This window comes from Antedon bifida, chromosome 9 (genome assembly GCF_963402885.1).
Source record: "Antedon bifida chromosome 9, ecAntBifi1.1, whole genome shotgun sequence".
Classification (NCBI taxonomy): Eukaryota; Metazoa; Echinodermata; class Crinoidea; order Comatulida; family Antedonidae; genus Antedon; species Antedon bifida.
In genome coordinates this window covers 5568485-5592181 of record NC_136234.1, presented here as the reverse complement: position 1 = coordinate 5592181, position 23697 = coordinate 5568485, and the positions used below count along the sequence as shown (strand labels likewise).

General features: G+C 33.6%; 2 protein-coding genes and 1 long non-coding RNA gene across 6 annotated transcripts in view; 1 reads left to right on the top strand and 2 right to left on the bottom strand.

Moving 5' to 3' along the window:
- The window catches only part of LOC144852696 (uncharacterized), a 28460-nt gene extending 19940 nt beyond the window's left edge, over positions 1–8520 (bottom strand). The window contains exons 1-8 of one of the 2 annotated variants that reach the window (XM_078710640.1): positions 8384–8520; positions 7831–8074; positions 7603–7704; positions 7138–7262; positions 6719–6887; positions 6375–6592; positions 5839–5960; positions 1872–5612 (exon numbers count right to left, since the gene is read on the bottom strand). In XM_078710640.1, coding sequence (XP_078566766.1) covers positions 2530–5612; positions 5839–5960; positions 6375–6592; positions 6719–6887; positions 7138–7262; positions 7603–7704; positions 7831–8040 — 4029 coding nt within the window. In that variant the 5' untranslated portion in view covers positions 8041–8074; positions 8384–8520 and the 3' untranslated portion in view covers positions 1872–2529. Of the gene's footprint in view, positions 1–1871; positions 5613–5838; positions 5961–6374; positions 6593–6718; positions 6888–7137; positions 7263–7602; positions 7705–7830; positions 8075–8383 lie in introns of those variants that run through there. The other variant, XM_078710641.1, reaches the window with a different exon arrangement.
- Positions 8521–8762: 242 nt separating this feature from the next.
- Positions 8763–21613, top strand: LOC144852638 (uncharacterized). Of its 3 annotated transcripts, none has more exons than XM_078710563.1 (18): positions 8763–8959; positions 9233–9309; positions 9425–9535; positions 9790–10038; positions 10189–10260; positions 10406–11030; positions 11304–11347; positions 12460–12594; positions 13014–13564; positions 13676–13841; positions 14018–14152; positions 14378–18352; positions 18564–18757; positions 18879–19042; positions 19218–19421; positions 19614–19695; positions 20170–20386; positions 20850–21613. In XM_078710563.1, the coding sequence occupies exons 1-18, from the start codon at positions 8845–8847 to the stop codon at positions 21174–21176; spliced, it is 7443 nt and encodes a 2480-aa protein (XP_078566689.1). In that variant the 5' UTR covers positions 8763–8844; the 3' UTR covers positions 21177–21613. The 3 variants fall into 3 exon arrangements, with proteins under 3 accessions (XP_078566689.1, XP_078566688.1, XP_078566690.1); XM_078710562.1 differs by having other exon boundaries at positions 11304–11407; XM_078710564.1 differs by lacking the exon at positions 12460–12594.
- A 732-nt stretch (positions 21614–22345) lies between these two features.
- LOC144852640 (uncharacterized) lies at positions 22346–23596 on the bottom strand. Its single transcript, XR_013614315.1, has 3 exons — positions 23530–23596; positions 22918–23072; positions 22346–22632 (listed from the first exon to the last, which is right to left on the bottom strand). It is a non-coding gene; the product is annotated as an uncharacterized LOC144852640 (long non-coding RNA).
- Between the last annotated feature and the right edge of the window lie 101 nt (positions 23597–23697).

The following is a 23697-nucleotide window of genomic DNA, read 5'->3' as shown; positions in this document are numbered from 1 at the left end:
ACCCGCTCGAGTTCAGTTTGGCGCTTATTTTAATGACATCTGTGGTAGATGTTCCCATTTTATTGAATCAGCTTAAAACCAAATAATCTATCATGTTCTCACGAATACGGTTACATAATAATAAATAACAAATTATTAGTATTTCAGTGTCTGTTGAATGGTTTAAACAATAGATTTAAAAATCAAATCCAAATGTTGATATAAAGTTTGCGGTACATAGGCCTACACCACGTACCGGTATAAATATATTTAGTTTTGAAAATAATGTGATCGTCCTCAGGAGTGAGAATGCCTTTTCCTGAACTTTCTGCATTTTCACTCCAGAGGACGATCAAAGTATATTGATCGAAACTCGACAGATTTTTTTTTCAGAACAAAATATCGTGGCATGGTGTACCGCAAACTATGCAACAACATACTGTACTGTATTTCGCCATCCAAATGTTCAAACAATAAAAATCAATATAAGAAATAAAAGTACGTTAATCTAGTCCGGGAGACGCTGATTTAGAACCAAAGTATAACGAACAATTACTTTATTTGATTTAGAATAATTTCTCCAGTAGGCCTACAGTATTTCAAATACAGTATCCCTTTAGTTTTTCTCCCATTTTACAAAAATAAATGTTTACAAAAGGACTGCTAATGTCAACTCTTCCAAAACCAGACTTGAGATTCAAAATGTCGTAAGTAGTTTTACCATTTAATTAGAACTTGTTCACATTCAGAATATTTCTATAAACATCATCACAACCCAGCGAGAGTATACGAAGTAGGCAGTGTCATATTTATAACTATTAAAGGCCGCGAGATATTTTCATATATATTGATATATTGATTCACCATTATATTTACAATTTAGTTACACTCGGTCTTTTAAACACCTGACTATAACACAAATACAAATTGATAATTATTACAACCCAACGAGAGAATACTCTGAAGTAGGCAGTGTCATATTTATAACTATTAAAGATGTATTGTCCCCCCAAAACATAAAAAATGAAGATTAATTAAATCAGACTTTGAATGTTATTTTGTAGTTTTAATAAAGTTAATCACTTCCATAGAAAAAAAATAATGTTTTCACTTATAAAATGACAAAATAAATGGTTAAATTCAACCAAAAACCCATTGGCTGGCAGCCAATTTGACCATTTTTTGCTTTAAATTACAGTTTTTTCAGTTAAAATACATTTTTTTAAAACAATTTTTGGTCAAAGTGGATAACTATTGTTACATTAAAATGGCATATTCAACAAAAAATTGTTTTTCAGGGGGACAATACATCTTTAAAGGCCGCGAGATATTTTCATTTGGTTAAGGCAGCAATATTAACAATGTTGATTCACCATTATTATTATTTACAATTCAGTTACACTCAGTCTTTTAAACACCTGACTATAACACAAATACAAATTAGTGCAAAAAGTGTATATTAGGCTATATATACAGTATATGCCACCTCAAAACAGCAACGTTGCCCAGACGGGTAAAATTCTATTCTATGTCAGTGCTGTCTTTGGCAAAATGTTTCAGAGCAACTACGTTTTTGTTTCCCATAGAAGCAAAACACCAAACGCGGTTTAATACATTTCGTCAAACATTCATCAACATTTATACACGAGTACGTTCAAGGAAACCCTTTTAAACAAAAATAATAGGCTATATATACACACACGATTTTTTTACTTTTTCTCTATCATGGCAGCTCCTGTAATACAGTGTCTCATATGTATCACATGTGGTGCCTGTATTATGTTACGGTTAGGTTTATAGGCTTGATACCGAGTCACATGTGATACATATGTGACAGTTTATTACAGAAGTTGCCTATGGAACTGGACAAATTAGAGATACAGTATCGAAAATCGGATAAAAATGCTAAATTTATGTACATGAGTAATATTCTATACAAACTATACACCCGATTTATACATTCATTGTAAACATGTTTATCAGAATTACACCGATTTTGTGTTTTTTAAGATTAATGGATTTTCTTTAATAAACTCCTTAAAGCGAGTGCTGAATCTGTATAAACAATAATAAATTGCAATTTCTAAAATAAGCACTACTAAATTGTAATAAATCATGGCCAATATTTGCAATATAACGACATTTTACACTAACTATTCTGTAACAAACTATAATATACTAATAACTAGGCCTATAGACAAATATTACAAACATTTTCCTAATTTTGAAATCATTTTTATGGAATCATCGGAATGGTGTATCTCATGGCCGATTCGGTTTGGAACCGATTTCGACCGAATTCATTTACATTATAAAAATAGAATGCTTATTTCTACATAGAAAAATGTATTTACACTTTATTAAAACTAAGAAATTACTGATTTAAAACAGAGTTACAGTTCGTCTACTGATTATAGGAGACGAACGTAACTTCATGCTTTACGTTAAGGTCAATTTACACAGACGAGCGGTAACGGTAGGCGGGAAAACCGCGTAGATTGTCCGCGTTACTATTGCCGCTCGTCTATTTTGACCTTTATTAGTATACGATTATTTACATAGATCTTCCATCTTTAATTTTCTTCTCAAATACTGAACCGGTGTAGAACGTGGTGTTGAATGAAGGCGTGTCAAATTGTGATCACCTGACGAAAAGTTTGTAACACTCAAGTTGCGTTTGGACCTTGAGCTTGGTGGTTTCTTCTCTTTTACTGATGATAATTTGCAACTGTTAAGATGTGACCTAGATTCTTTTTCTGGTGTTTTCTGTGTAATTTCATTGTCGACATTTTGCGTCAAGTCAATAACATTGCTGCTTTTAGTTGATTCAGGACTCTTTTCATACAAAGTACGTTTGTTTTTCATAGAAACCGAATTGACCTCAACACTTTTCAAAAGCTTATCTCTAGTTCCAGACCAAACACTTGGTGATGTTTTGCCTTCTTCATTGGCACAACTGCATTTTTTATAGGCCATACATGTTGAAAAATGTTTTCTTGATGAGGATGGCTGTGAATGATTAAAAGCTGGTTTAAAGTCATTGTTTGGTGTGAACTTGAGATACTTTGTAATGTTTATAACATGCTTCTTTCTTTCATCTTTTCTTGATCCTTCTCCTTCCAATTTTGTTGATTTTCCCATGCTTTCTTCTTTTTCTTTCAAATACTTTGCTGTTTTATTTTTCATTGGTCTTTTTTCCTTCATTTTTGTTGATTTTTCCCTGTTTTCTTCTTTTCTCTTCGAATACTGTTCTTTTTCATCTTCCGTTGGTCTTTCTTCTTCCACTTTTGTTGATTTTCTCATGTCTTCTTCTTTCAAATACTTTGCTGTTTCATCCTCCGTTGGTCTTTTTTCCTTCATTTTTGTTGATTTCCCCATGTTTTCTTCTATTTCCTTCGAATACTTTGCTGTTCTTTCTTTCGGTGGTCTTTTTTTCTTAATTGTTGTGAATTCATCCATGTTTGTTTCGTGTTTCTTTGAATACTGTGCTTTTTCATCTTCTGTTGGTCTTTCTCCGTTCACTTTTGTGATTTCTTTCTTGTTTTCTTTTCTCTTTTTCTTCAAGTATGATTCCATCTCATATTTCCTCAAGCTTCTTGATGTCTTGATTTCTTTCAAACGTCTATTACTTGATGATAACAATAATTGTGAATTCAATAAATTAACCTGTGTACAATCATTTTCAGATGGTTTTTTCAAAGTGGAATTCGGAAGGCACTTTATAAGATATTGGTGTAAATCTATTGTAGGCGTTTTTTCCATCTTCTTTTTTTTATTGTGCCTTCTTCGTCGTCTATTCAAACCATTACTAATCTTTTGCTTTTTCTTTTTACATTCAGTTGACTTAAAAGTATCATTTTGTTTACGTTGGGAAGCTCTTGTGATTCTCCTATTTGGTGGTTTGAAACGAGGTGAACACCGAATTTCAAATGGCGCCAATTCATCAGCAGACGAACTTTCTGAACTAGTAAAATAATTGTTTAAAGTTGGCTGAACTAGATTTGACTGACTTTTTACCCTTTTCACTTGTTTTGATTTTTTACTTTTTCTGATTACAGACTTTTTATTTTCATCTTCATCAGTGGATTTCTCACGTTTTGTAATTATATATTCTGAACATTGTTCATCTTCTAACATTGATAGAAAATCAGTTGACACATCAGCGTAAAAACTCTTGAGCGTATTTCTTCTAACAGGCGAGTTGTAATCATCTGTTTGAATCTCGGATTCGACGTATGACGGCTGATAACTGACACAACTTTTGTCATCTTTGCTATTCTTGAGTGTCATATTCTTTGGACTTACCTTCTCATCACTACTAATCAAATCCGAAGTTTTCTTCTTATGCTTCTCACAAAAAACTGAATTTTTCATGCTGTTCACATCAATAGAAGCTTCTGTGACCTTGGCATGATAGAGAGACATTACTTTGTCATTTTGATCTTCTAGTTTCCCATTGTGTAAAAGAATTGGCTCAAAATCCACATCCCGTTGGCGCTTCTTACAAAAGCTTGTTGGAATATTCACATCATAAGAAATGCCATCATCTGACGTTTTGGACTGCTTCTGATGACCGACAAAACTGCCTTCATCTTTTGGATGTTCCACTTCAACTGGAAGTGTTTTGTTATGTGTTTGGTTATAGCTACTTACCAGATCTACAGTTCTTTTATGTTTCTTACAAAGACTTTGAGATGGATTAATGTTAACATAAGTCTCTCTATCAGAAATTTCTGACAGTTTCTGATGACTGCCTGAAATAGATTTGTCTTTGTGATGTTCAAGTTTTACAGGCACATCATTTAAAATAACTGGCTTACAACTCTTTATGAAATCAGCAGTTTTCCTTTTATGCTTCTCACAAAGAAACACTTTTACACTATCAGAAGTGTCTTCTTCAGAAGTTTCCGACAGCTTCTGATGATGAACTGACTTTATTTCGTCTTCTTGACGTTCAAGTTCTACATCTTTTGGAAATACCGGCTTATGCAACAAATCTTCATCAACGTTATCTTCATCACTTGATATGAAGATTTCACTTTGGCTAAATACATCCGATAAACTACTAGTACTCGGACAAGTTTTGATATTTAATTCATCAGATACTTCACTCTTCTCAGTGACATTAAACAATTTACTTTGAAATAATTTCATTTTTTTCTGTGGTTTGTGTTGATCCTTTGTCCCTGGCGAAAGGCTTAAACAAGGTCGCTTATGCATTCTCGTAATCAATGGTGGTTCGTCCGAGTCACTAGCCCTTTTCCTCTTGTTAATCATCTCATCAAGCTCTTTATAAATCATTGGAGGTATTTCTAATCGACATGACCTAGACGATTTCCTAAGCAGATTGAAGGAAAGAAGTTGATCAGAACATCCATGCTCTTTGATCTCTTGCCAGGTTAGTGGATGCATAGTCACCACCGGCAGATGCACTCCTGCAGCCTTCCTAGCAGCTGGCAAGCCTTCTGATAGAGAAAAACTGAATGGTTGGTCATCGTCCTTGAATAATTTCACCAAGCTGTTGGAAGGTAATGGTGTTCTTAAGGGTTTCCCCTGTAGCTTCATCTTGTATGGTCTTCCATTTAACTGTTTCTTGGTCAATGTTGTAGATTTCATCTTCTTTGAACCCACTTCTATTATAGAAACGTTTAATTTTCAAAATGTTAAGAAAAAAAATTAAGTGTATCAATACCTAATAATACAAATTAGGATTGAACGTTATTTCGGTATGTTTCTCCTCTTTCACCCACAAACTAACTAATAATTGTTTTGCAGAAAGAAAGTTTTATTTGATCTTATTTTGAGAAATATTTTGAAACAATAAAAAACAAAAAAATGCAACCATTAAAAAATATTTACCCGAGGTAACCATCGTACGGCATATCCAACAGGCCCAATCCTTTGATTTATTCTTCAATCCACCACACTTTACATGACAGCCTTGCGAACCACACAGATCACATAATACTATCGACCATTGCCTAATAAACAAATTCAAATTATTCAGTAAACTCTCTCATCCCTAAAAAAACCAGACTTTTCTTGAAGGTCTAAAAGGTACCAAATTCTTTTTTCACCATTAAAAACACATTTGGAATTTAAGATTACGTCTGAGTGTCCACTAATTGAGTTATTTCCATAAGCAGTTACAGAAGATTTTGCATGCATTTTGGTAAAATTGTTTCAAACTAGGAATCTCTTTTCACTTCCTGAAAACATGATATTAATGGTATAACAGAACTTCAGGAAAATCAGACATACTAGGCCAGCTCAAGGGTGTCTGGTATTGGGAGAGTTGACTGTAATTATCAATTAGGGTGTAAAAGCAAAAAATAAGTAGATTGAAACATTTCTGAAAATCCAGACCATTACTAAATACTAAGCAAGTAACTTACTTTCCCTTGCAAAAAAATCGGCCGTCAGGACAAAGACATTTGTCAGCGTTACACTCATTATGCCGTTCTAAGAGCTCCTGATATGCTCCATCTTCACGTTCCCACGAAGCATCTTGTTCAGGGATGTAGATGCCAAACATCTTCATTTCAACTTCAAATTCTTTCTTGTTGTTGCAGACCGGACAACGAAAAAAATAACCCGAACTAATAGCTTGCCGCTGAAAAGAAAAATACTGATATTGACAATGTTTATGATTTAATATTTTTATAGTCAATTTATAAACTAGTAATAATATAGGACAAATAATGAATTAACACCAAATTATGCGAGTGAATCTACTAACCTGTACGCACTCTCTATGTAACCAGGTGTTATTACAACAAGGTGTCTTCAGGACATTAAGCTTGGTTTCACATGGTACATCAGAGAAGCATATAGGGCATTCAATTTTACTTGGACTTCCACAGCTCAGATCTGTCTCTTGATGTGGACGATGCTCCAAACAATATGAACTGTTTAACAGATAAATAGAAACATAATTTCAAACATAAACATCTTTTGGTAAATCACAAAATATTGAATACAGCATATGTTTCTGTTTTTAAGCTCTGTCTACACTATCGAAATACCAAATATGGTATTGATATGTCCGAATATGGTAGTTATATGACATCATCGTGTCCATATATGGGCACATCACATTTGTTTGTAACATAACGTTTGATAGTGAAGACAGAGCTTTAGATATATTACTACACTTACTTGAAGTTACCAAAGAACTGTGATAGACTTCCATTAGCAAGGCCACAGTGGAAGTGAAATGTCATTGGACAACGTTTAACGACACAACCAATCGTAGCGCCTTTATTTGTACAGTACCTACATGCCTAAATAACAAATCAATTATTTATGATGATATCTAAGAAACTATTATAATAATAAGAAACTACCTCAGAAAATACTAGAGTCCATTAAATATAAGAGGGAACAGAATTAGAGGGTGAACTAGAAGACAGCAACATGAGATCGACTCTATGGTCAACGGTCCAGTTTTTGGACAGTAGCAATAATGGTGGAGATAAAACTGCCAGCTCATTTTGTGGAGAGGGGAAGGTTCCCTGGGTCATGTTTCGAGCTTTGATTCTATTGGAAATTGACCATCTGATGTAGTAATCATTGATTTAATTGTTTCTCACCAGTAATTGATGTATATAATGTATAACTTACAAGCCTTTTAGCTCTTCTAAATTCCTGAATGATATCGTCAGGTAGAAAGCCTTCGATACCTTGCCGTCCTCTACCTCTTTGAGATAGTCCACTGGCAAACAGCTATAATTTTAAATGAAAATAAAAAATAAATTCTGTAATTATGTTAACAGTTTTAGCAATTCACAATATTTATTTTTACCATGGTCACTAATTTGAGAAAAAATAAAATGATTTAAAAATAATTACCAAACAATAATGATGAATTGTAATACCGCTTGCACGATCTTTTAACAGCCTACCAACTTTCAACTCATCATCGTTGTTATTGTGGCAGTACAAACAATTACCATCGTCGGGTACTCCTGCTTGCCTTAACCGTTCAAGACTCTTCTTTGATGGCATGCTTGTAGGATCTTTCTTCTTGGTTACGCTTCCAGTTTCTCCCCTGCCAGCCATTGTTTGATTATTAATATTATTAAATTATTATTTTCTGAAAAATGAACATCATTATTTTAAGTTTTACTTATTTTAGTACTTTTTAAATGCAGATTTTTATTATAAAAAACATGCACCACCATGCCTCACTTTACTGGGGCATATGAACTCTTTGGCCTAGTTTGCAGCTGGCCTAGCCTAACGCTGGCCCTAGCTATAAACTTACAATCGATCGAGATCCTTAGCTAGGCTCGCTAGTAGGCAGTCCTACGAGCGCCTCCTACATTTACAACATTTAAATCCACAAGCCTAGTAGGCCTAGCCTAGGAGGACTACCGACCGTTACATTACTTTCTTTACTTACACAATGTTCATCATATTCACTGAATTCAATATATAGTATTTTCTATGAAAATCTTTCCGTTTTACTGCAAAATACATGCAACGGTTTCTTAAAAATCATATTTTTAATTTGAAGCTTCGAAATTTTACCGCCGGTCGGTAAAAATCATTTTAATGCGTAAACAGTGACGTAACAAATTGTTGATCAATTTTGATGACGTTTTACACAAAAAAAACAAGGTTGAACAATACCGCCCTCTTAACATAAAATAATTACATTAGTCTCAAAATTGAACCGCAGCCACTCGGAAGTAAATCGGTTTTACGTTTACGATACACATCACCACAAATGACGTATCCGTCTCTATCAAGGAGACTACGTACAATAGTCCAGTTGGCAATGTAATCGAAGTGATCATTTTTTTCTGTACATAATGAAAGGAAATTGTATTATATTTTACTTTAAATAAACGTTTTAGTAACATGGATTGGTTTGGAGATAATATAAAGAATCTCACAGGTTCTGTAAGTGGGCAATTGAGCAGTGTTGCTAGCTTCACAAGGGATGTTTTGACAGAGGGAACTGAAGAAGTCAGTGGTGAGTTGAGATCAAAATAAACAGGTTGGTTAGGGAGGGTACAGTACATCGATGACCGAGTCAATAAGGGGTGTGTAGGCGGACCTATATAACTGGCTAGGCCTAGCTCTAGGTCTGTCATAAATTATTAATAAGAATATATTATTAATGATTTATAATTAAAAAATTCGGCCTAATACAAACAAATAAATATACTACTACTAAGCCTAGCTAGAGGCCCTATTTATTAGGCCTAAATTTACAAAATTGATTTATCTTTTTTTTTCTGTACAGATCAAGGTGCAGAACTGAAAGTTTTTCAAGATAAAATACGAGAATTGGATGCATTAGTGATAGCTCAAAAGCAAGAAGTAAGTGTGAATAAGTATAACAATACTATGTAATAATCAATACTTCAATCAGCTATTATTAAAGCTGTGTGTAGTAAAACAATTATTATTCTTTTTAATTGCTTCCTTTCTATAGAATGAAAGACTGAATTTAATCAATAGAGAACTCGAAGAGAAGGCAGAATCATCAGAACTACAGATTAACACAATATCTCAGCAGTATAGAAATGTCCTGCATGAAAAACAAGTTTGTATTAATGTTTATATTATGTCAAAAGCAACTAAGCAATATACAAGTATTTGAATACATTTAAATAATGCATGTAGGCCTATTGTATTACTGTCATTGTTTCCATCAATGTCATTTTTATACCATTGTTGCAATCTTTATCATTGTAGTAATTATTGTTGTAGTCATCATTATAGTGTCAATTTTATTCATTGATATCACATGATATCAGTTGATATGCACTATTTATATTCTTTCTCTATTCTGTAAAGGATGAACTAAAAGAGCTAAAGCAGAGACAACATGAAATGGAGAATTTCCATTCAATGATGACAATGTCACCAACAATGACAACTAGTACTTCCACAAGTTCTTTATCTGGATCTAAGGTTCCTGATGGTCATGACTTTGACGATGTCATCTCCTCTCAACATGAGATCAACCGTTTGTCCAAGGAGGTTACAAGACTGCAGACAGAATGTGACAAGATGAGACGGCTGAATGGTTCTCATTCAGACAAGGTTAGTAATTAAATTTTCTATGTGTACATTGTCTATTGGTACTGTGTACATTGTCTATTAGTACTGTGTACTTTGTCTATTGTTACTTTGTACTTGGTCTATTGGTACTGTGTGTTGTGAAATTAACAATAGATTGTGATTGCATTTCAGTCTAATTTTAAAATTGGCGGTGACGATGAAAACACAAGTATAGATGAATTTAGTTTACATGATCGAATAAAGGTAAGTTTTACACTAACATTGTATATAACCATAAATACAGTTTTTATTGTATGTAACAGTAATGTTAGTGAAATACTTGATATACAGTAATAAAGTAAATGTTCTATGCAGATTAGGTATTTAAATTTTCTGATATTTTTTTCAGGAACTTGAAAATCAATTAGAAAGAGAAGTAGACAACCATCAACATGAACTGTCAGTTCTACAAGATGCCCACATACAAAAACAATCAAATATTAAACGGCAACATAAAATCGAACTAAAAGACCTTCAGGATAGACTAGATCTTTTACAAGATGAAGGATCATCATCAGGGGGTAGCACGCCACACTCAAATACCTCGTCACCGATTCACTCTCCCTCCAGTCCGTCAAGTATAACGGACATCGATCGATTACAGAGTGAATTACGAGAATCCCAACATTCCTTGCAGAAATTACGGAAAGATAGACAACATTTAGAAGAGTCGAATAAACGGCTTAAAGTTGATCTTGAACAAACAAGACTGGTTGAAAAGGAAAAAGCAAGAACGTTGCAAGTTCTTAATAGACAATTAGAAGCAATACAAACAGAAAAAAATGCTTTGTTTAATGATAATGAGCAGTTCCGAAAAGAAAAGAAAGATTTGAGGGAGAAATTGAACACTTTACAAACGGAAAATGCAGATATAAGGGGAGATAAAAGAAAACTAAAACAGTCTGCAGAGAGTAAAGATCAAGAAATGCAGCTGGTTAACAGTAAGCTTCATACGCTTCAAGATAAGGTCAAAGGTCAGAACAAGTTTGAAATATTATAATGAGGTTGTTGAGGGTTTTGTGTATTGTACTTTAGCTCTAAGATGCTTTACCTTTTATGCACTATTAATTGGAATTTTGCATTTTGGAAAAACATACAGCATGTGGTGATCACTGTACAATAGTTAAGTGTGAAAAAACTTAACAAAGACAAATATTCACACTTTTAAAAAAACAAAGGGATAAGTACACTAGTGTTATACAATTCTAACCAATATTTAAACTGATTGTATCTCTTCTTTCTACTAGTTCAAGAAGATGAATTGGATGAGCTACGTGGAGATAATGATAAGGTGCGAGAAGACTTGTACACTACTAAACAAAGATTATTGGCTGCATTGGATGCTAGTCATGTACAGTTTGCTTATTTGCTTGCTTTATATGAAGCAAGCAGCATGGTCTCTGCAGAAGTAGAAATAGCATCGACCTTTAACCTCATTCATGTAACCTCTGACCTGCCAGTAACCTTTAACCTCTTTAAACCATTTTCTTTATTGACTTTTCTAACCTTATACCATGGATTAACTTTTATACTATCTTTATATTATTATATATAATTTTAAATTGCAAGTCAAAAAATTATCCAGGCATGTGTTATTTACATTATTTAATGGGAAATTATATCTTTTTAAATGAAGAAAATTGTTTATAAAAATTGCATGTAATGTCTTTTGTTGGGTAAAATAAAAAATATTATTAATGTTATTTTATCAACATACCAAATTACCTTGCAAATTATTTCTTTTATCTGATTGTGCTCTTGCTGAACCTTATTAGACAGGATCACATGATGCCTACTGATCATTGATTGGTAAATCAAATATCATGTGATGTCTATACTTGTCATTGATTGGTAAATACTAGTTCTTATCTGCAGTTGAAAATGCTGCCTGTGCTAAACACCTTATTAAACTTTTCTTTGCTTGTTGATTTATGTAAATTAAATATGATTAAAGTTTATTTAAAATATTTATCATAATATTAATATTCTATCCGATTGCAGTGATAATATTTAGCTTGCAGAATGCGCATCTTCCATACTATAATTTTAGTTAAACATGCCTGCATGTAATGATGGCACATTATTAACATTAGCATGATTTAATACTTAATATACCATCAACCGTTTTTAACTCTACCATAGCATTTCTACATTAACTTAATTTTACATATGAAATTAATTATCTACAGATAACTATGTGATCTATGCATAATAAAATAAAACCACTGTAATAATAAAACAATATTAAACATTTCAAAATTGTTTAATTTAAAAAAAAAAAAAAATGACTCAAACACAATCTTCGTCTGCTTAAAAATAGTAGGTGTATTTTAAATCTTTTTCCTATTTTCAATCTGTTTATAATCCATGTTCTAATGTACTGATTGTTTTGATATTTTTCAGGTTAGTACAAGTACAATGAGACAAGAGCTGAGACACGCTAGAAACAAATTTAGTAGTAACGCCATGATTAGGCGTACAAAACTACTGAGAGAAAAACAAGTCATCGTTAATAAGATGATAGACATTGGGGAGCAGGTATACAGCAGTGACTGACAACGCAGATCGCAGATAAATTAATATATATCTCATTAATAATAGCACATCACAATAAAAACATAATAAATAAATCTTCTAAGATTTCAAATATAAATAGTATTAAACGAGAATTATATATTCATAAATATAATCAATAACAGTATACAAATTAAGATAAAAAAATAATATATTTGATAGAAAGATCTCTGTTCTCCAATGAGATTTGAACCTATGATCTCTTGATCTCTCACATACAAGACCAGAGTGTTAACCACTAGACCACAGAAAATGTTGATGCTTTAATAGGTTAATTCACTTCCAAGAAAAATTGACAAACATAAAGAGCCTAGGAAAATACATAAAATGAAATTACAAATGAGAATTTAGAATGCTGAAATACAGTCATTTTTATTCTAAAGGTATCTGAAAGTAAGAGTGCTGTTGCCAGCCTACATGCAGCCAGTTCTCAGATGAAATCTGAAACATCTGGAATGATAGGAGATCTTGGTGACACCGAAATGCAGGATCTTACTTCTGAGCTTGTCGACACTCTGGAAGTAGAGAACCAGTTGCTACGCGAACAGGTTGTAAAACTGGAAAACGAAGTATCGGATCTTAACCAGTCATGTTCGTCTCTTGCTGGGGATAAGAAAGAATGTGAAAATCTAATTGTTCAACTTAAACAGAATCTTCATAGAGATGAGTTGTTCAATTCTCAAGCTGGACTGGACAGTGAAACCGAAAGTGTTGCTAGGCCACCTCTTGAGGAACATGTTGTGCAGCACATACAGTATAAACGCCCTCGATCTCCTTCCGACTCGAGCACAGAAACTGGAGAGTCTGCCAAGACTGGCGTCGAAACCATGGATGCTAGTAGCGATGGAGAGCGTAGATTGGTGGAAGGGTCAGATTCCATCAGCTTTGATGGAGAGTATGATGATTCCATCATGTTTACTTCTATGAAACAAAGGTATTATAGATTTATTATTATATAATTTACTACAGTACATTTGAAATTGAGACATCAACTTTTTTTAATTGACTGAATACTGAATTTTGTTCTGAATCTCTATCAATATAGATTTCCTGAAGCTGCCCATGTCATTCAACAGCAAATTGAACAGTTTGAAATGTTTCAAGCTGATTGGACGATGGAGAAGCAAGCTCTGGAGGATGTTGTTGTCCATATGAGAGCACAGATGAAAGAGAAAGATATGCAGATGAAGCAGAACATCACTGCTCAAGAGGTGAGGAGTAAATACAAAGTTTTCACAAGATTGCAACCTTGGCTTTATGGCACTGCTCCACATTATCTTCATGAACTTGTTAAACCACTACACAGAGGTCTTTGTTCTGATTTAAGTAAGGATACTTTGATATTTTACACATGCATAAAAATTGGGTTTCTGGTTTTGTTTTTCAGGGGCTTCTCCAAGTTGAACATGAAAAGCAAGACAAACTACAAGAACAAATGAGCCAACTTAAAACTGAACTTTTAGCATTAGAAGATAAATATACCAGCTTACTATCGGAGAATGAAAGTTTGCAAGAAACTCAGGTATACAAAATTGTACAACCAATATTATTTAGTTGTATTAACCTTTCTAAAATTATGTTAAGTACTTTTTTTTTGTCTGTACTAATCACTAAAGCATGATGCGCATGTACATGATGTAGAACCTATAAAATCAATTGGTCCATATCTGTATAACCAGCTAAATTATGTTTGTGACAAAATTACCTTTACTTTAATTGCAAACAAGTTTGTGTTTTTCTTTTGCAGAATATTTCTAAAGAAAAGTCTAAGGAACTATCTCTGAGCTTTAACGAACAAACCGAATTAATTGATAATTTAGAAGAAGAAAATAGGAAAATGACTACTCGACTAAAAGAGTATTTAAGCAATATTGAAAGCCTGCAAAAAGAAATTGAGAAACATAAAGTAGACAATGAAAAAGATAAACAGCAGTTAGTTGAAATCACTCAGGAAAGTATTGATCGGCAAAAGGCTATTGAGGAGCTGGACCAGCAACATGAAGATGCAATCTCGCAAGTTGTTTTAGCAAGAGATGCTCTCGCAAAACAAGTCGAAAACCTCACTTCAGAAATGTTTACAGCAAGAAAACAGCTGGAAGAAGCTAATCAAAGAACAAACACAAATGAAAATCAAATAAAAGAAATTGAAGATTTAACAAACAAATTAAGCGAAGAAAGGATTAAACAACAAAATTTGGAGGAAGAATGTGCAAATAAAAGCAGCGAATTAGCCTCACAACAACAAGAGCTTCAGGAACAAAAGGTCTTGTTTATTGAAGCTGAGAGTTCCAAGAAAATCATGGAAGAAACAACTAGAAATCTTCAAGAAAAAATATTCAAACTAGAAGAAGAGAGCAAAAACGAAAAAGAAGCTAGGGGGCCAATTGAGAAATTAAATGAGGAAGTGTCTAAACTACACAAAGAATTGAGTGAAAGAGTGGAAATGGCATCTGATAAAGAAAAAGAAATTTCATTTCTTAATGATAAGATAGAAGCACTTGATGCTGAACTTGTAGAGATTGTTCAAGAGAAAGATAGGCTAAATGTCTCATTAGTAGAAAGTGGAGATAAACTTCAAACTCTTTCTATGTCAAAAGATGATTTACAAAAAGTTGTTTCTAATCTTGAGATGGACCTTGAAATCACTCAAACTGAAAATGAAACGCTGAAAAGTGATCTACTCAACAAATCTAAACAATTTGAAGTTGCAATGAATGAAATTTCTGAAAGTAAAGATGGAACTGATGCTGGAGAAGTTGAAAAACAACATCCTAATCAATCGAAGTATCAGAAAGAAACTAAGGTTGAAGAGTTAGAAAATCAATTAGCAGAAATGTCACAAGATCTTCAAGAAACCAACGATATGCTGACATCTACTCTTGAAAACAACAAAAAATTATCGGATGTACTTAAAGAAAAAGAAGAGGACATTAAGAGTTTGGCTGGAGAAAATTTATTTCTTCAAAATACTGTTGAAAAACAGAAGACAAATTTGACAGAAGGCGTAAGTGTGAAAGAACAGAAGCAACAGTTAGAAGAGATTGTAGAGAAGTATGAAGAAGAAAAGAAGATGCTGAATATTGAACTTCTTGAAGCTCAACGAAAATTACAAGCCACTCCCGAACGAGAAATTAGAGAAAATCAAACATTGGGAATTATTACAGAATTAGAATCTGAAGTTGAAAAATTGCAAATTGAAGTAAAGGTTAAGAATTCCGAATTATTAAAAATTCAAAATGAAATGATGGGTGCAAAAGAGCAATTTGAAGGACAGCAGGATAGTTTGAATGACTCAAGACAGATGGCAGAAGATCTTAAAGAACTGTTAAAAGAGAAAGAAAAAGAAATTATTGAAATGAATGAACAACTAAATTCAAGAAATCAAATTTTGGATTCCTTTGAAGAAGACGGCAGCCTGAATAACTCAGTTGTATTAGAAAAAGAAGCAGAAATAAATGGATTACAGAAGAAACTTCAACAACTAACACAAGATATTGATGTTTACAAAGAAACATTATTAAAGAAAGAAGAAGAAAGAAATGAGTTATTAAACCAAGTTGATGAAGCAGCCAGGGATCTTGCAAATAAAGACCAAATTTTAGATAATACTAAAGATGAATTTGAAAATCAAATTGTAACGATGGAATCAATTTTAACAACCTCAACTGAAAAACTGGAAAACATATCGAGAGAACTGCAAATCAAAGATGATAACCTATCTCAAGTTAAATTCCGCATGGACAAACTTGTAAAGGAAAAGGATGATGACATCCAGAAGTTGATAGAAGAAAATGAGATTCTGAAAAGAGAGGTACAAGATAAACAAAAAGATATCCTTGAGTTACAGACAACAGCCCATCTTCAAGTTATATCCAATGGAAACAAAGACCAATCGGGACTTAGTGACAATGAAAAACAATTTGAAAAGATCATCAAAGAAAGAGAAAGAGAGATTTCAGGCTTAAAAGAAAAAGTGTCAGTACTAACTAATCTACTTGATGAGAAATCTAAAACAGTTATGGGTAACAGTGTACTGGTTGATCTTCATAAAGCACAGATGCAAGTGAAGACATTTGAAGCAGAACGAAACCAGATGATGACGGTTTTAAATGAGAAGACAAGGGAATGTAGTAATCTAAAGAATGAAGTCCATAGACTTCTTAGAGTTGTTTCCACAGATAAAAATGCCTTAGATAAAGCTATGGAAGACAATCACAATATGGTAGAGAAAATGAAAGGACCAAATAATGACATGAGAAAGGAAGCTTTACAGAATTTATCTAGACTGGTACAAGACAAAGATTTAGAAATTGAAGCGTTGAAATTGAAAAATGAATCTCTTTTACAAGTATTGCAAACACAGAATCCTGAAAAAACCAGCGATGTATCAAATCTTGTGATGGAAAATAGTAATTTGCAAAAGTCAAATACAGTGCTCATTGAAGAACGAGATCAGCTGGTTGTCAGTATTCATCAGAAGCATCAAGAAAGTCTTGCATATTATGAAGAAGTACAAAGACTTGCTGGTATTATTTCAACAGAGAACCAAAATCACAGCAGCACTAAACTTCAGGTACAGGAATTAACAAAAGACTCTCAGCAAAAAGAATTGGAGTTATCAACAATAAAATCTGAACTTGAAGATAAAAACAATTTGGTCATACAACTTCAAGATGATCTAGAAAAACGTAGATTGTCATTCTCTTCATTAGAAAACGATTTCAGTACTTTAAATGGCAGTTACTTGGAAATTGAGAATGTTAAGAAAGATCTTGAATCAAAGCTTTCTGCATCTCTTGTTGAATCGGAAAATCAAAGTAAAATCTCAAGTGCTCTTAAAGAAAAAGAAACCGAAATTATTGAACTCAGAAAAGTAGTAGATGAACTTAATAAAAGTTTAGCTCAAGGAAATAATGTTGTAGAAAATGTTGACCAATTAGATAGTGCTTCTCCTCCGATTAATGTAACCCCAAGTTTACCTCTTGAAACAAATTCTGTTGATGCAGCTGAATTTAAAGCAAAAGAAGAGGAAATAGAATCCTTAAAACTTGAAATGGAAACCTTGAAAGAGAAACTAGAAGATACGACAAATATGCAGGAAATTATCAAATGTTTAGAAAATGAACTGAGTGAAGAAAAAGTGTATTTACAAGATTTGAATGTAAAATTTAAAGAAAAAACTGATGATATTAAGAAGAAATCTGATGATATAGCAATGTTGAAAGAGCAGATTGACATTCAGAATCAGGCTTTAATGGACAAAGATAGTACGACACAGAATAGATCACAAGAACTACATGAAGTTAGAAACCACTTAAAGGCCAGAGAAATCGAGTTACAAACATTAATTAAACAGAAAGAGACCTTGCAATTTGAGTTGGAAGGTTTCCGTCTAGAGGTCGAAGGTCATAAAAAAGAGAACTTGAATCTTCAACACGCTATTCATAACAAGGATGCAGAGTGCCGCCAGATTCAAGACGTCTGCAATCGAATGTCAGCTGAGATTCAAGAGAAAAACTTTGAAATCACAACTTTGAAAGAGAAGTCTGCAACTCTACGAAGGCTGGTAGATGAGGATAGTAATAACCAAGGCCAAATGCAGGATCTTTTAAGGGAGACTGAAGCAATGCAGAAGCAGGCTGCTTTATTCCAGCAAGAAAGAGATCAAGTTCTGTTGGCATTGCAGACAAAACAAGCTGAGATGGGCTCAGTACAGCAACAAGTATGCATTATCTTTTATATACATGAAAGCATGAAATATTTTTGTTAGTTTCTAAAATACTAATTATTTTATCCAAAATATGTACATTCTTTTTCTTTAAAAGTGTTTTTTGATCAAATTTATTGAAACATCAAATTCCCAAGTGTTTGTTCGTTGTTCTAAAATACTGAATACATTTATTATTCCATTTCTTTTTGAATTCAAACTTTAGGTTCAAACAATAAGTGAAAAGAATCAACGATTAGAAAAAGAATTAAGTCGCTTGCGAAACCATCTCATTGAAATGGAAGATTCGTACACAAGAGATGCTCTGCAGGCAGAGGAACGTGAAAAAGAGCTAAGAAATCGCATTGCAGTAGCAGAGGAGAGGGCCATATCAAGCTCTACTGATGTTCAAAAAGCAAGGTAAGTGATCCAGATCAAAGAAGCTTACAGTCTAATATATTTATATTGGTTCTAACAAAAGTTGATTTGTGAAATCGTACTGTAGTATAAAATCAGATGTTAACAGAGTCACTTTGTTTAGTTTTGAAGCCACTGCTCAGATTGAGAGCTTACTAGACCAACTGCACGCAATAACTGCTCAGAAGGAAGAGGCTCATATCCAGTTGGCAGCAGCTCATGAGCAAATACAACAGTATGCAGACTCGATGGCCAATCTAGAGATGGTATTGGAGCAGTTCCAACAAGGTAAGCAAACCTGCTTACTTTTACTTGGGCCAGGGGTGTACACAACACTCCCAGGGGTGTACAGAACACCTCCACCCGCCTTCTAATATCATAAAAGTTGATGACTATAATGTACTATCTATTTTTTTACCTTTGAATGCGAGTTTATGACGACTTATTTTATTTTCCTTATCAGAAAAAGATGCTGTGATGCAGACAGAAATTGAGCAGCATCAAAAAAGAGCAAGAGACAAAGAGAGAGCGGCCCAATTATTACTTAAGCAGAATGATGAACTTAAGAACAAACTTGAAGAGACCAAAGAAGCTTTGAACGGTGCGATGCGCTTAAATGAACAACTTGATAACAAAGAGGAGTTAATCAAGAAATTAAAAGAAGAAGGTACAATAATATATAGCTTATTTCTTTTAAAATTGAAAAAAACAATTGAACATTCTCATTCAGTGATACACTCATCCAAAGTGAATATTGGGCAAAAAGTTAACAATTAATTTACAGTTGTCACAGAAAACTGAAAACATAAATATCGACGGAGACATGAATAATATTGAATATGATTTACATTTTTTGTAGTGTATAAGAAAGAAGAGCAAGCGGAAGAATATCACCAGAAATTGATAGATTTCAACACAATGAATGGCTCCAAAGTAGACAAGTAAGTTGCATGGATGAGAAGATAGAAATTCAATGTATACCATGGTATAATATATAGAGTGTGAATGGCCAAGCGGTTAAGACGGTGGAACAGTAATACCTAGCCATAACTTTGGCAAGTGTTCGAGCCTCACTCGCTCCATGGTTTTGGTGGAAGAACAAGTCTTCTCGGATAAGGACTATAAACCGTAGGTCTAGTGTACACATGTGTCACTTTAAAGAACCTAATACATATTTCGGAAGAGTATGGTGTTACCCCGGTGTACTGGTCCATTCAGCCCCTGTTGTTGTGGACAGACGTTTGGTGGCAGCACTCTACTCGAAGGGACCCTTAGGCTGCAAGTCGCAGATTATTCCCACATTTACTTAGACAATACCATGATATAACAAAAACATTTCTACCCAAAACTATTGGTTATTTTGTTCCACTATTTCTGGAAATGATATAATCTAGATATTTGTTTGTTTTCTTTAGACCTTTGATTCGTAATCTAGTTGTTGGATATTTCACAACGCCTGATGCTAAGAAATCCCAAGTATTGAAGTTGATAGGCAGCGTTCTAGAATTCTCAGACAGCGAACTACAAAGAGTTGGAGCGCAAGGCCATGAACATAAAGGCTGGTTGTCAGGGCTTTGGTCAAAACCAGCAACTCCACCGCCACCATCCCCACGTACTACAGCTGCAAACACGGTTAGTTACAATTTGAAAAATACTGTAATTGCTTTTTAGCAATCATCAAGTAAAAATTAAAAAATAAAATATGATATGCCACCAAGATAGATTTGAAGAACTTTGTTTAGTAAGTGGTTGACAATTGATAAAATTCAATCAATCAATACCAAACTTAAGCTCTGTCTACACTATCAAACTAGTTTGATATGCTTAAATATGGTAGTGATATGAACATTATCATGTCCATATATGGGCACTTCACATTTTTTCTGTCACATAAAGTTTGATAGTGTTGACAGAGCTAAAGTATGTGGTACGAATAGAGCAAAAACAGTGCAACTACAAACGAATGGTTTACTGTATAAAGCTCTGTCTACACTATCAAACTAGTTCGACAAAAAAAACTGTGATGTGCCCAAATATGATGACATGTTCATATATGGACAGCTTTAAAATTAAACACATATTTTTTTCATTTTAGTCTTTCATGGAACAGTTTGTATCATTCCTGGAAACCGAATCAACGCCTATGAAGAAACTGCGTCTACCCGTCGAGGACATGATAAAAGACGAACCACGCACCCCAGCATTTAATCCATTCTCCGCCCCAATCCCTAAAGAATCACCCTTTATCAGGAACACCGCACCAAAATCATCCGGCGACAGGCCACCAGGATTTTTGCAACCGACAATCGCACCGGTACCGATGTTTTCTGCCATACCGGTAACCCCAAAGATGCCGTTAGACACGAGGAGCGCTACACCACCACAGAAGGGAAATATACTAAAAGAAGTACTGAACAATTGATATAGTTGATAAATTATTAAATTTTATCAAGATTTATGTATTTTGCAATTAAACTTTAAAAAATATTCATATTAAACCACCACTTATTACGATTTTACTATTTAATTTTGTGTTTATAGTATCACTTTATGGTGTAAGGTTGGCATTGTGTTTTGTTTGGGGATTCTCACGTTTGTCCATTAAATGAATGTCAAAAATGTGAGTGTAAATATATAAAAATAAATTAATTCAATTATTTTTATGATTATTCTTATGCACTAGTATAGTATCATTTTAATTGTACTGTACTTGTTGGGCTCAGTGGGTTCATAGTGAATTACAAGATTTAATTCTGGGGTAATCACTTCCATTTATATATTTCAATTATATTATTAGGTGTACAAAGGAAAATGTTATATTTTATGCCTCATTATTATTAAATACAGATTTTTATTATATATCCTGTTTTTGTGTTTATTGGTTGAAAGTTTATGTGAAATAAATATTCTTATGCTGTCTACACTATCAAACTAGTTTGATAAAGAAAGTGTGATGTGCCCAAATAATATGGTAGTGATATGACATCATCATTTCCATATATGAGCACAATTTTTGTCACATAAAGTTTGATAGTGTAGACAGAGCTTTACAATAAAGCTAGGCTTGTCTTCCAGTTGCAGCTGAGACAACTATACATGTCTCTGGTTGCAGATTGACTAAAAATCCCATTCACATCAATCTTGCAGCACCCGAGTTTTGGCTGCCAAACAATGGGTTTTTGGTTGAATTTAACCGTTTATTTTGTCTTTTAATAAGAGAAAACACAATTTTTGGGGTTTTTTTTCTACAGAAGTGATTAACTTGATTAAAACTACAAAATGACCTATTCAAAGTTTGATTTTGTTAATTTTCTTCCATGTTTTTGGGGAACAATACATCTTTAAATAAATTTGGCTGAAGGCGACCCTAAACAACACTAGCATATGTCCGGAGTTTGAAGAAAAAAACTGCATCTATGTGTTCAACCCCAGTGTTTTGAACTTAATTTGATTGATTTTCTAACAACAAACAAAACACTGTTGACTTCTCGGTGTGTGTAAACCGTTTTTGTTAGCCGACGTGAAAGGGGTATAAGTATATGGTTAATTTTTAGACAAACAACATAGTGTAGAAAACAAATACCAAAAATCATCTTAACACATTTTAATTCTTGAAATAATCATCTATTATACTTTGTATAAAGTCCATTAGCTATCTGCTTCCAACCCAACTGTAAACAACAAACATTTCTGGAGCAAGTGACTGAACATTTCATTCTAAACTGCTTTCTGATAAACAGGCTACAATCTGATTGGTTAGATTTTAGGGTTATTCCATTTTCTGAAGTAGTCACAACAATCCACTTATATATTTATTATCCCTCTGATTTAATGGTGTCCCTCGTTAGCTAATGCCTTTTCAGACCTACGTTGAGCAACTGAAAAAAAACAAACAAAATAAACAAAAAAACACTTCCATTTATACACATATAAGGCTCTGTCTACACTATCAAACTCTATGTGACAACAAAATGTGATGTTGATGATGTCATATCACTACCATATGTAAAACATATCACTACCATATTTGGGCACATCACACTTTTTGATAGTATGTAGACAGAGCAGCTTTTGTGTAATAATGCCATTGGGAGCAAAATAACCAAAGTTTATTTGGGAAATTGTTTTTAAAGAAAATAATATGTACTATGTAGATGACTTACTTCCAATAGTGCTACATTTGATCATAACATAGCCAATGATGCAAATTCCTGGAGCTAAAAACGGCCCCATATGACGTACATATGGCTTTAAAAAATTGGATATACTTGCTGGATAAGGCCTGCTCCATTCCCCATAACGAGACATCATAAATTTGCTGAAAAACAAGTTTTTGATCAATTAAATTGCATGCACTTGCAGGGCATTGATTGATGAAGAGGATAGGTTAGCCAAGTGAGTTTTGATTGATTTGTTGGGGGAATTGAATATAATTTAAATTTGCCTAATTCTATAGGTAGTTACTGTACTACATCATCTACAGTGTAGTAGAGTCTAGCTAGTAGTTACTCCATGCCTATTCTAAGCCTGGCCTACTACAGTACTACTAGTTAGGCTAGGCCTAGCTTGCACTTAAAAATAGAGGGAGGGTTTTGGTAGTAGAGTAGCCGGCTAGACCCTAGCTATAGTGCTAGGCCTGCCTTTAAACATTTTTATTAGCCCCGTTATTGATACAATTATGTTTAAATTGACCACATTATATAGCACAAAAGGTACATCATTATATAATATATCTCTATTTAATAGTAAAGAAGGCGGCGAGCTTTCATTCTTACCTTTTTATCAAATTTGTGCAACGGCGTTTTCGTGATGGACCGGATTTCAAGATGGAGAATAATTGTAATCGTAGATGGCGCTAATCTAGTTTAGTAATCTCTCTAGTTAATTTTTCCGCCGACAGAACCAGAACACTGAACATATTTAGCAGCGCAGCTTGACGGTCC